Raw genomic sequence first — 12,182 nt, 5'->3', positions numbered from 1 at the left:
CATGAACATGCACTCTATTACAAAACTCCCAAACGCTAACACACACACACACACACACACACACACACACTCACACACATACATAGTAGAAGTGGGTTAAACTTTGAAATGGAATCCTAGAAGATATACTTAGGTATTTTATCAAAGATACATTTATCTCAGGACAGTCCAAACTTTGAAGCAACTGTTAGACAAAGAGTGATGTTTGACTTCTCAGCTTCGAGTCTTGTTTCTGCCTGTGTCCACCGGTCGAGATCATGATCAGCGACAGGTCGGGACACCCACCACCCCCAGTGCCCTATCAGAGCTGATGAAGGCTCTCTTCTTGATGGAGGCACAGCAAGTCTGATTTCAGGAACAGTGGACTTTGGCTCCTCCAGTGTCTTATTTGTCTATTCCAAGCCAAGCTGAAGGCATCCACAAAAGAAAAAAGAACACCCCAAATGAAGGAAAGCTCAGCTCATGAGACAGTACACATGGTGGCTACAAACGGCCCTGAATCGTGTGGTGTTATGTAAGTGCTGAGCCTCCACCAGGTCCAGATACCGACTTGCTTCTGGAGCACCTGCAACGTGGCCAGGGTGCTCAGTGGAACTGTGCATGCTGCAGGCCGTGCGTGTGCGGATGCCTGCCGAGGGTGCTGGCCTGGCTGATGCTAGGTGGTTGTTTTCCACCTTGGATGACAGCACAGGCCAGCTGCAGGTGACGGTCTGGGTTCACAGCCCCAGGTGACAGCATAGTGTGCCGGCTCTGCCCTGCCCAGCTCCCCTGCATGGGGACAACTGTGCCAGCTCTGTCTCCCACCTCCTGGTCCCACCACAGAGCCACATAGACAGCAGACTCACCCCCTGGCTCAGAGATGGACATGTGCACAAGGAAGGCGGCAGGGCCTGCCTCGTAGTGTCCTGACCACCCCTATGACCTGTGCGCTGTCTCAGGCTCCTCCTAGACGTTTGTCTGGCATCTCTGGGCATAGCTCTTATCACAATGTTCTGTCAACTGTCTGCACCCTACTTGGCTGTATACTTCTTGCTTATTACCCCCTTGTATCCCCAACACATCACAGTTCCAGGCACACAGCAGGGTCTTTTTAAATGTGTTGAATACATGAGTAGAGTTTTTGGCATTAATATCAGTAATTTCTTATAACAAGAGCATTTGAGTTCAAAGAGAATTTTTGACAGTTCTGCTGGAAAAATGCTAACTTCTGGGATTTCCAAACCAGAACTGGGGAACTCTGAGACTCATAGGAAAAAGGATAGAAAAAAAAATACCTATATTTTTTATTGTGTAAGAATCAGTGCAAACCTAAAAACTCAAACACCAATGTTTAGCTATGATTTTCACAAAACAAAGTTTTAAAGGCGAGCCAGCTTGCCTCAGAAATTAATCTGATTATAAACTTGACGATGACTAAAACTCCGGTTACATTTGACAGGTCGAGAGCGTGACTCCAACAGCCCTGCCAGGCTGGGCCTGGAACAGCCGCTGAATTGTACGGTGAGCGGAAGGACTACTTTCGCTCAAAACAAAAACCAGAAAAACAACTGATCTATCTGTTTCTTAAAAAGCAACCCTACATTTGGGAATCTTCTTGTTCCTCACCAGGAGCAACTGATTAAGTTGGGAGATATTTATGGCGAAGCTGCCCCACGCAGGGCCTGGGCTAGGAGCCTGGCCCCGTGAAGACGGGCAGCACTCGGTCTGACGTCAAGGGAGCCCCGATGTGCAAAGATGACGTGAGCCTCTGTTTGCACACGTCAGAGAAGTGCTGCTCTGCTGGGAGGTTGGGCGAGGGGTGCGGAAGGATGAGTAGCCCCGGCGCTCGGGGGTGAGGGCGCCAGGGAGCTGCACGTGTGCAAAGGTGTGGAGAAGCCCTTTCCAGCAAGGACAAGAGACCTGGACCCCACAGGGCACGCCTGTGACCACATGGGCATATCAAGACAACTTTGTAAGTTTCTGAGGCTTTTAAAACAAAGGAGATCTGACTGGATGACAGCGATTTCCAGCTGGTGTGTTGCAAGATTTTTTTTTTTTAATCCTCACCCGAGAAAATTTTTCGATATTTTGTTCAGATAGAATGAGAGGGAGAGAGAGAGAGAGAAGCATCGACGTGAAAGGGACACATCGAGTGGTCGCCATCCACACGACCCAACCAGAGCCGGGGACAAACTGCAGCTGAGGTACGTGCCCTTAGCGGGAACCGAACCCGGGTCTCTCCAGACCGCAGGCCGACGCTCTAACCACTGAGGCAAACCGGCCAGGTCTGTTGCAAGATTTTTTTAAACATGCAATACCTGACCAGTTAGGGGCACTGACCTCTCTTCCCTTAGACTGTCAAATAAAAAAATGACAACAGCCCACACAATATCCATATTTCTCTGGTCAGATCAGCAAAAAAAAAAATTTTGTTGTTGAGCAGCAAAATTTTGGTCATTAGTTTATGTGTGCCACGAGATAGAAAAGGTTGAAAATCGCTGCCATAACACATCGATTTTTTTTCGAACACCCTGCAGGGCTTTGATTTGTTTCAGATCAATGAGGTCACGGGAAGTGTGTGCCAGGTGGGGACAGGAAACAGGAGACACACCGGCAATGCAGGGAGAAGCATGATCGGAAAGACAAAGGTGGGACCCAGTAGCTCAAGAACAGGTTTGCACCAAAATGATGTAAGTGGTAAGAGTCAGAGCAGATACTGAGCCTTTAATTACCGTGAAGATGAAATAATGAGGCAGAATGTAAGGAAGGAGTCGATTCTTCCCAGAAGCCCAGCACAGCAGCCTGAATGAGGCCAAGAACCAAAGGTGGATGAACACAAGACCCAGAACAAGAGGTTAGGAGAGTTTCACTCCACCGGGGGTTAGGTTGTTAAGGAACACTTGGGAGCAGCAGAGCCATCACAGGAGGGGGGCCCGGCCACCGTCGCCCTGGGTCGCCCTGCATGCCAGCAATTACTTTTCAGTTCTTTGGCTGGTAGGACGCGCGTGGGTGGAACTCCGCATGGTGAGATTGCTCCACAGTGGAGATCGTGAGTGGGGGTGGAAGCTACTTGAGAAAATAAGATTCAGGGGCTCTCTGCTGACTTAACTCTTCCCTCTTAAATTATTACTGTGACTAAAAATAGCTACAGCAACAATCACAGACCAGCTGCTCTTGGGCCCTGGAGGGCAGTGCGCGGTCGGCAAACCAACTCCACGGAGGGCAAGATAAATTCCTTGGCAATGAGGGTTACTAAATGCAGGAGTGGGTTACCAGGAAGGACGAAGGCATCTTATTCAGTCATAGAACTATGGCATGAACAGTCCATTGGAAAGGAGAGGGTCACTTAGAAAAAGCAATTAAGTATAGTTACAAACTTCGAGCCTGAAGATTCTCTGTAACACACTCAATACCCTGTGACTCAGAATCTCGTACTTCATTCCAGAATGAATACACAATAAAATCCTGAGCACCTCACATATTCAACGGTGAGAAATAAGCCAGCTGGTAGGATTGTTTTCAAATTACAACAGGCCCCCTAAGAGTTAACCCATTTGCGAACACACACACACATGCACACGCACACGCACAGCCCGAGCAGCTGGAGGAAGCCAAGGAGGTAGGGTTCCCAAGTGCCTCTTGGCCCACCAGCCTCAGGCCACCCCCCCCGCTGGTGCTCTGAGCTGGCTGCACACCACAGCTCTGCACCGCCCCCCCCTCCCCCCCGTGACAGCCAGAACCCAAACTGCCACCCAGGCAGATGAGTCGCTGAAAGAGAAATGCCGCTGTCACCTTGCCCAGGAGAAGAGTAGGTGGGAACGTCCCAGAGCCAGGGCACCAACACTTACTGCTATTCGCAGGACAGACGCCTTCACCGAGGTCCATTTGTCCTGCCTGCGGTCTATGACCAGGATGAATCCGATGCCAGCATCTTGTAAGCTGAAACGAGGGGAGAGACACCTGCAATTAGTGGTGCAGCAGGACGACAGGCTTCCGTGTAACCTCCAGGAAAGCCTTATGATAAAACGATTCCTCCTGTAATCCTCATGCCACTTCCGCTCTGCAAGGCAACGCCGCGCCAAGTAGGCGTCTGGGCAGACTGCAGCATTTCCATGCACCTCACCGGGCAGTTTCCAGAATTTGCTGTGATCTAAAGACGGACCGATATTTTCTGGGTTTTGTTTATTTCCCAACCTAATAACAACCATCTCACAAGGCAAAGATGCAGGCAGAACCCATCTTTCCTGGAGCTCCGTCAATTTCTGTTCCATGGTAAGAGCCGAGTCATTTTCTTTTCTGGGTTGACCAGCTGGCTAGATCCTCCAAGACAAGTTTTAAGACCCACACATTACGTGAGTCCTAGCATCTGAAGTCTTCGTGTTTGTCCATGTTAAAAAATTGCTCTTGGTGGCATCACTACAACTTTGGGGGGAAATCCCCGAGGCATCCGAAGGCTCACAAGCATCTGGTGGACATGGGAGAGTATCTCCTTGCAACAGCAACATCTGTGACCGAGATAACACCAAGCCACGGTGCAGTGATAACCTCCGTCCCCACAGCCGAACGCAGGAGCCTGAGTCACGGCGCAGAAACAAGGAGGTCCTCCTCCGTCGGCTCATTTCACATCCAAGCAAACTGTGCAATGCCAGCAGCTGCCACTGCCAGCCAATCCACGCAGGCGGGAGCGAAGGGCAGCCTGAGGCACCAACATGAATTGCTAATTTCCAAGTCTCTGAACCTAAGGGAGCCACTTCTGGGTTTAAACAAAAGTCAGAATGATATGGAACAAATATAAATTATGCAGTCTAATTTAAAAATATAAATTATTAAGCCTGCTGTAAACACCATGGAATAAGGCCAGAGCTGTCATACCCAGAGCCTTCCTGACTTCAACGACGGTGACAGTGATACACAGAATGCACACTTATGTGGGTGTGGGCTGTAGATTCTGTGTGCTTACACCTGAGGGGGGAGGGCTCTGTGCACAGGGATCTGTGTTCTTACTCCCACCTGATGGGGGAGGGCTCCGTGCACAGGGATCTGTATTCTTACACCAGGTGGGGGAGGGCTCTGTGCACAGGGATCTGTATTCTTACACCAGGTTGGGGAGGGCTCTGTCCACAGGGATCTGTGTTCTTACTCCCACCTGATGGGGGAGGGCTCTGTGCACAGGGATCTGTATTCTTACACCGGGTGGGGGAGGGCTCTGTGCACAGGGATCTGTATTCTTACACCAGGTGGGGGAGGGCTCTGTGCACAGGGATCTGTGTTCTTACTCCCACCTGTTGGGGGAGGGCTCCGTGCACAGGGATCTGTGTTCTTACTCCAACCTGATGGGGGAGGGCTCTGTGCACAGGGATCTGTATTCTTACACCAGGTGGGGGAGGGCTCTGTGCACAGGGATCTGTATTCTTACACCAGGTGGGGAAGTGTTCTGTGCACAGGGATCTGTATTCTTACACCAGGTGGGGGAGGGCTCTGTGCACAGGGATCTGTATTCTTAACACCAGGTGGGGGAGGGCTCTGTGTACAGGGATCTGACTCAACAGTGGTAAAGACCCGGGAGAGTGAACAAGTCAACTGTCAGCTTTCATTCACAGCAGCCTGTCTACTGTTGCTGTCAGAGCCTGCGTGTGCTCACATAGCGAGAAGGCCACGCTTCTGTTTCACAGCTGTACCGGTGTCCAGACAGGACCGTCTCCTGAGCTGGCTTAGTTCTTATGGAAGTAAGGTGTTTTTATCTTTTGTTTTGTGTATCACTAAAGATTCAGTGCCAGAAACCTAGAACACCACTATGAAGTGGTCTTGCTCCCCACTGCACCCCAATAGCAAGGGCTCAACACATGGCTGGCCAACATGCCTGGCTCAGGCTGGGAGGTAAGTTAGGAAGTTGAGATGCAATAGAAAACTTAGTCCCCGGGTCCGGACCCTCCCTCTGGGAGGAGTGTACTTTCTATTCTTTGGAGTTGCTACTAGCCAGCCACTGCACTAAAAACTTGACCAGTATTCTTCCTCTAATCCTCATGACAACCCTATGAAGTAGCTGAGGCAGAGACACAGAGGGGCTAAGTCGTTTGCTCAGTCACACAGCTAGTGAGCACAGACAGAGTAAACCCCATAGTCTGGCTCTGAGTCAGGGCTCCGTCTGCATGCTGTCTCCCAGGCCAAGCCCATCTGAGCAATAATTGAGCCTCCTTCCCCCACCCTCACCCCTGGGCGGCGTCCTAGTGCTGGGCCAGGCGGGGCCTCCTCTCCAGGGGTCCCTGCACAGCTCCCACGTGTTGGGGGGCATGCTGAGGGGACCTGACCCCAGGAGCAGACAGCAAAGATGCCCACACACTAGAACCCAGCTCGGGGCTGGGAAAACTCTCTTCCATGCCCGCTCATCTCGTCTCTTTCCATATTTTGGGACTGGTGAATCAGAGGCCCACAGACTTAACAAACATACGGCATCTATGTAAGGATCTAGAGACCCTTCGAGCCTCCCACGCGCCCACGGGACTGAAACCCAGAGCAAGGCCGTGAGATTTGCCCCATCCTCCAGGAGCCGAGGCTCAGCAGCCCACAGGGTCCCTCAGTCCCCCCGCCCCCGGCTAAGGAGGGTCTGGATCTGCCCACAGGAGTGAAGGGCCTGGAGCTCTGGGAGCCTGCTACACCCCCTCTCCACTCCCAAACACAGGACCTCCTGTGCCCAGGGGACAGGGCGGCTCATGCTTGCCAGAAGCTGCCTCCAGGAAGGACCGTGTGCCAGGCCTCGGGCTGCGGCAGCGAAGGTGGTGGCAGGGGTAAGCAGGGAGCGGACGGTTCGGGAACTGGCGGCCACACGAAGTGCACAGCACCCTGGACACACATGGCCCCCAGCACACAGATGTTGGCCTCCAACCGCAAAACGCTGGGATCAGAGGGCCGCCCTGGCCAGCTGCCCGGCAGCTGAGTGAGGCCAATGAGCTCACTTCTGACCTAAATAATCAAAAGAGACACAGGGCTTGAAAAAACTGTTACTGGGATTCACCCAATCACCGGCGCCTTTTCTAACACTCCAGGGCTCGCGGGCCTTGGATGCCCACGTGCCTGCGGATTCCGCCTGGGTGGCCCAAGGCCTGGGCCGAAGAGCAGCGGTGGGTCCGACCTCTCAGTTGCTGGGTGGGAGCAGAGAGCAGCATGAGAACAGTCCACAAACCAGGGCTGGTGGCTCCCTGCCAGGGAGTGAGGTCTGCCGTCACTGGGCATCACATCTGTCCGGGCCTTGGCTGGGCTGCCTCTTGTTCCCCAGATGGGGCGGGAGGGAGAGTGTGGGACCTACTCCCTCCCCCTCCTGTGGTTTAGATCCAATGTATCACAGCAGGGATGGGTGGGGACCAGGAGAGAAAGGATGACAGCGGAGGAAAGGCATTCACAGGGAGAATGGCCTTGGAGGGGAGCTCCGAGGGACAGAGGGGGTGTGAAGAAATAGGCTGCTCCTCCAACAACATGCACCCAAGGCCCCTGAAGAGTTTACAGAAATGCTGACTCAGACTCAGGAGGTCAAAGGGGCCCACCTCCCTGCATTTCTGACAAGCTCCCCACGCTGCTGATGCTGCTGGTCCAAAGACTCCCCCCCCCCACCCCAGCGTCAGCCCCTCGGACAAGCCCCTAGGACTTCCTGTGTAGGGGAGAGACGCCGTGTCTGAGCAACCGAACTTCTCCAGAGGAAGAGCCCGAGGGGAGGGGGGACACCTGGGTGGCTGCTGGACCTGTGGAATTTGGGCAGGGTCCTGAAAGGAGGATGGAAAGGAGGGGGCGGTGGGCAGTGACAAGGACCCCCCCCCAACATCACAAGGAGATGCAGCAGGGAGGGCAATGCAGAGGTTTGGCAGTATCCTCCTCATGCTGAGGGTGGGGGGAGAGTGAATGGAGGTGAGCAGTCAGGTGGTTGGTGGGAGAGAGGAGGTGCTGGCATTGGTGACGGGCCAGGAGTGTTTTCATAGGAGAGGCAAATGGGAACAAGTCTGCAGGAACTGGGAGGTCACTCCCTCTCCGGGCCTTCTTGCCAGGCCTCAGTTCCCGCACTTGTTCTTTTTGCCTTTTGTGTGTGTGTGTGTGGTACGTGCAACATACTGTGTCCTAGTTATAGGAATAAACAAAAACACCAGCCAAGCGCAGAAACAGGTAAAAGCCTGAACAGGAACTTGGGCGGCAGAATTTTAAAATGTGTTCTAACCAACGGCTCCCTCCAGTGGTTGAAAGTGAGTACTGCATGTGACCCCGGCAAAGGCCAGGTGCCCCAGTGGGGAGTGGGGGTGGGCAGGCCAACTTTAACCAGCTGTGATGTGGTTACAATGACTTCTGGGGATTCTGCCACCTTCTCTGGCCCCTGAACACTGCTACAGTATCCCAGTCACCTGTCAAGATGGGTGTGTGAGTCCCGCCTGGCCCAGGCATCCCGAGCAGTCTGAAGGGCTCAAAGCCTAAGGATCTAAGGCTCAATGCGCTAATCTTAGTGCTCAAGGGTGCTTTTCTGGTCTTTCAAACACCAGGATGAAGGGACCGTCTTAAGACAGCCCTACTTTGGGAGAAATCCCGGAATGCTGGGCATTTATCTTCTTGTGAGCATGTGGCTAATTCCTGCTGGGTCTGGACATCTAAGCATGGGAGGGACCATCCCTCAAGAACATGCAGTAGCCTGAAGGCATGGCAGCAGATTCCGGAACCGTGCCTGTGCTCTGCTGTCTTCCCGAGTCCCTCTGCGAGAGCTGCCCCCAGGCAGGAGGTGGGGCAGGGAGCGGCTGGAGTTGTCTGCAGTTGGCTGACGCGCAGGCTCCGTAGGGGCTTTGAAGCCACTGCACTCCTGGGCAAGCAGAGAGGCCTCCCGGGAAAAGAGACCGTTAAACCCCCAGGCACAGAAACCATGGGCTCAACCCTGTCTTTCTTTAGAATTAGGAATTAGTGACCTACTGCTTGAAAGACCATAGATATGATTATGCACCCTCACTGGACAGACTCAGAGGGGGCCTTGTCCTGGGTTTTGTAGCTGCTTTGAGGTACGCTGGAAAGGACCCCATTACACCCAGCTGCCTCTGTCCTTCCCCTGTTTCAGGGAGAGCTCTCGGTGCCATCCGACCTCTGGTAGCCAAGAGCTCAGATGTCCTGCTGTAGAAAGCTGGACCCTCCCAGAGCCACCATCACCAAGGTCTGCTCGGAGAGCTGCACCCGCTGACCCTGACCACAGACTCCAGCAGTGCCGCCTCCTGTCTGTCTCCGGACGTGCCTGGCCCAGACCCACTCAGCTCACCTGAATGAACGAACGAACATGGACTGAGAGAAAGCGTCACCCTCCTCTCCAGTGTGGTCCAGAGGTACAGGGTGCCTCTGGCTTGGTCTCTGCCCAACCCTGAAAAGGAACATGCCACCAAGACCCTACTCCCCTCCCAAATTCCTCAGCTCCTTGACCATGGGGTCCCTGTGTCCTGGGCCCAGTGCTGAGAAGCCTGGAGTCTGCCTCCTCTGCTGATGTCAGCCAGCCCCTTGCCTGGGTCATTCCCTCGATCCCCCCACCCGTCCTCGAGCAGCATCCAAAGCCCTCCTGCCAGCCTGCTGGCTTCCGGCCAGCAGCAGAACCATCTCCTGGATCGTGGAGATCTTTTACAGAAGTTAAACTTGTTATCACTGCCACTGTGAGACTGAGGTACGGACGGACAACAGCCAGGTCACCCTGTAAAAATGCATGCTGACACACACCCTGCAGCACCCAGCCCGGAACACCAGCTCACTGTCAGCCCCCGCCCAGACAGCAGCCCGCCCCAGTCACACTTACAGGAAGTTGGCCGCTATCTGCAGCGACAATCCCAGAAACCAAACCACCACCCCTGGCAATTGGCCCCTGAGGGTTTGGACGCTTCCATGACTGCAGGTTCCCCAACACCTGTCCTGCTTCCAACTCAGGACCAACTAGAGAAAGCCAAATGTGCTCCCCTAACTGCTGCTGCACCAGGGCATCGGCTGTGGGCGTGGCAGCTGCTGCCCAGGCGGGACCCCCACCCAGCTAACTCAGCTCCTTTGTCCTGGAACAGTATTTTCTGGGACAGAAACATCAGCAGGTCATAGCAAGCAAGGTAGGCTTCCACACAGGCTGACTCGGTGAGAAGGGAGAAGGCCTCAGGTGTAGAGAGGAGCGGAGCCAGCCTGGGGGCGATTCTGAGCGCACCCCGACTCCAGCTGGGCCTCGGTCCGACCTACGCCCAGGGCTCGCAGCTCGAAGCTGGAGGAGGCGCAGCAGCCCCTTCCGGTGTGAGAGGACCGTGGGAACACTGCATGCCCTGGCGAGTGTTCTCAGAGCCACCTCTCACAGGGCCGCTCGGCCTGGCGCCGGGACAGGAGGAAACAAGGCCAGTGATGGGGGTGGCATCAGGCCAGGGCATGTTCCTGCAGGAGGCCGTCACAGGCTGGCTTCGTCCCAGACCGTCCCTGGCAGGTGGTGGCGTAGGCGTCAGGTGGAGCTCGTCTATTCATGGTGGGGCCCCACAGTCCCCTGGGAAAGAAGGTCCGGCCTCCCTGAGGGGCTGGGCAGGGTGTCAGGGCTCTGGCTGAGCTGGGGGGTCCTGAGGGCTGGGCCAGCCCAGAGGGAGCAGGGGATGGGCAGGCCAGGCAGGTGACTGGATGGAGGTGGAGGCAGGAGGGACAGCTTGGAGGGGAGGGCATTTCCGCAGGGAAGGGGTACACACAGCCAGACTTGCAGAATTCATGGGTCCTGGTTGTAGGCAGGGCCCGCTCTCCCTCTCTTGCCCCTGTCCCCCAACTATTTCTTTGCTGCTCTATTGTTCATCCCATATTTTGACACTGGTCTACAAATGTTAGCAAATATTAAAAAGGTTTTATTTCCTCGTTTTCCTTTTGTAAGCGAAAGACCGTGGCCACTTTTCTCTCTGCCCATGTGACTTACCTGCCCAAGGTGAAGCCCGTGACCCTGAATATGTTCCCTGAGTGTTCAATAGCGAACCTTTCTTTGCTGACTGTTTCTTCTTTCTTCTTACGATTTGAAAGCTTAACCTGTTACAATACTATTTGTGCACTGTGTTTATTTTAATACTGGTCAGCTTTTCATCCATCCCAGAAAGCAAAACAGCAAGAAAAAAAACCTCAAACGCTTTTAAAAAACCCTCCCCACGTGGTAACGTGGTAACGTGGTAGCGTGCTTGTTCTCAAAGTCAGCGCGCAGCGCAGTCGGAGCGGTGGGAGTCAGACGCGCCCGAGGCGCGCCCCGCAGGCACTGCCAAGGCCCCTTTGCCACAGTGCAGCAGCCTTGCTTCTCGTCCTCACACCTCCAAAGGGAAGTGTGGAAAACCCACTTGGAAAACCAGCAACACCGTTATTTCTCCAAAGAGCAAGAAGACTTGCGTTTTTTATGTTCTTTAGAATGTTTTTTCATAAATTTTTGGACAAAACTCAACTAAGAAAACTCAAACCATGATACGCAGGGGGATCACTGTGAGTGCACGTGGAATTGTTTGAATCTTGCGTGGGGAGTGGGGGTGATACTATTCGTTCGCAGACAATGAAGAGAACCCCGAGTGGCCCTGTTCCTGGGCTACACAAGCCGACTTAGTGCAGGAGGGAACGGGGGTGTCTTATCCCAAAAACATAGCCATCAACAGATGAACGGAATACACAAAATGTGGTACATCCCTACAATGGAATATTATTTGCCTTGAAATGGAAGAAAATTCTGACATTTCCAACATGAATAAACCTTGAGAACATCATGCTCAGTGAAATAAGACAGACACCAAAAGACAAATTACCGTATGATTCCATTTCTACGAGGTCCTGAGAGTCATCAAATTCATAGAGACAGAAAGTGGGGTGGTGGGTGCCAGGGGCTGGGGGAGGGGGATGGGGGTGAGTATTCAGTGGGGACAGTTTCCGTTTGGGAAGATAAAAACGTCCTGGGGGTCTCTTACACAACAATGTGAGCATATTTAATGCTACTAAACTATGTATTTAGAAATGGCTAAGGTGATAAGTTGTATATCATGAATATCTTACCACATTAAAAATGCTATAAAAAAAAACTAAAAACCACACAAATATTTAAAATACATTAAAAAATTTAAAAGGTGCACACCTGGCAAGTTTGTTATAAATGTGGAGTGACCTGCTCCTGGCAGGGGGAGGGGGGGCATAAAGGCGCCCTCTTGGGAAGTCAGACCGAGGCTGCCGACTCCGGA

General features: G+C 53.3%; 1 protein-coding gene across 11 annotated transcripts in view; it reads right to left on the bottom strand.

The window, feature by feature from the left end:
* The window catches only part of MCF2L (MCF.2 cell line derived transforming sequence like), a 116,329-nt gene that overhangs the window by 35,493 nt on the left and 68,654 nt on the right, over positions 1-12,182 (bottom strand). For 6 of the 11 annotated variants that reach the window (XR_004958035.1, XR_004958036.1, XM_036249711.1 and 3 more), the window contains exon 1: positions 3,828-4,456. Coding sequence is in view for 9 of the 11 variants with exons in the window: in XM_036249711.1 (XP_036105604.1) it covers positions 3,828-4,250 (423 nt within the window). In the remaining 2 variants the exon portion in view is untranslated. Of the gene's footprint in view, positions 1-3,827; positions 4,457-12,182 lie in introns of those variants that run through there. The other 5 variants (XM_036249712.1, XM_036249719.1, XM_036249718.1 and 2 more) reach the window with 1 other exon arrangement.

Source organism: Molossus molossus, unplaced genomic scaffold (assembly GCF_014108415.1).
Source record: "Molossus molossus isolate mMolMol1 unplaced genomic scaffold, mMolMol1.p scaffold_m16_p_9, whole genome shotgun sequence".
Lineage (NCBI taxonomy): Eukaryota > Metazoa > Chordata > Mammalia > Chiroptera > Molossidae > Molossus > Molossus molossus.
This window is presented reverse-complemented; position numbering and strand designations above follow the sequence as displayed.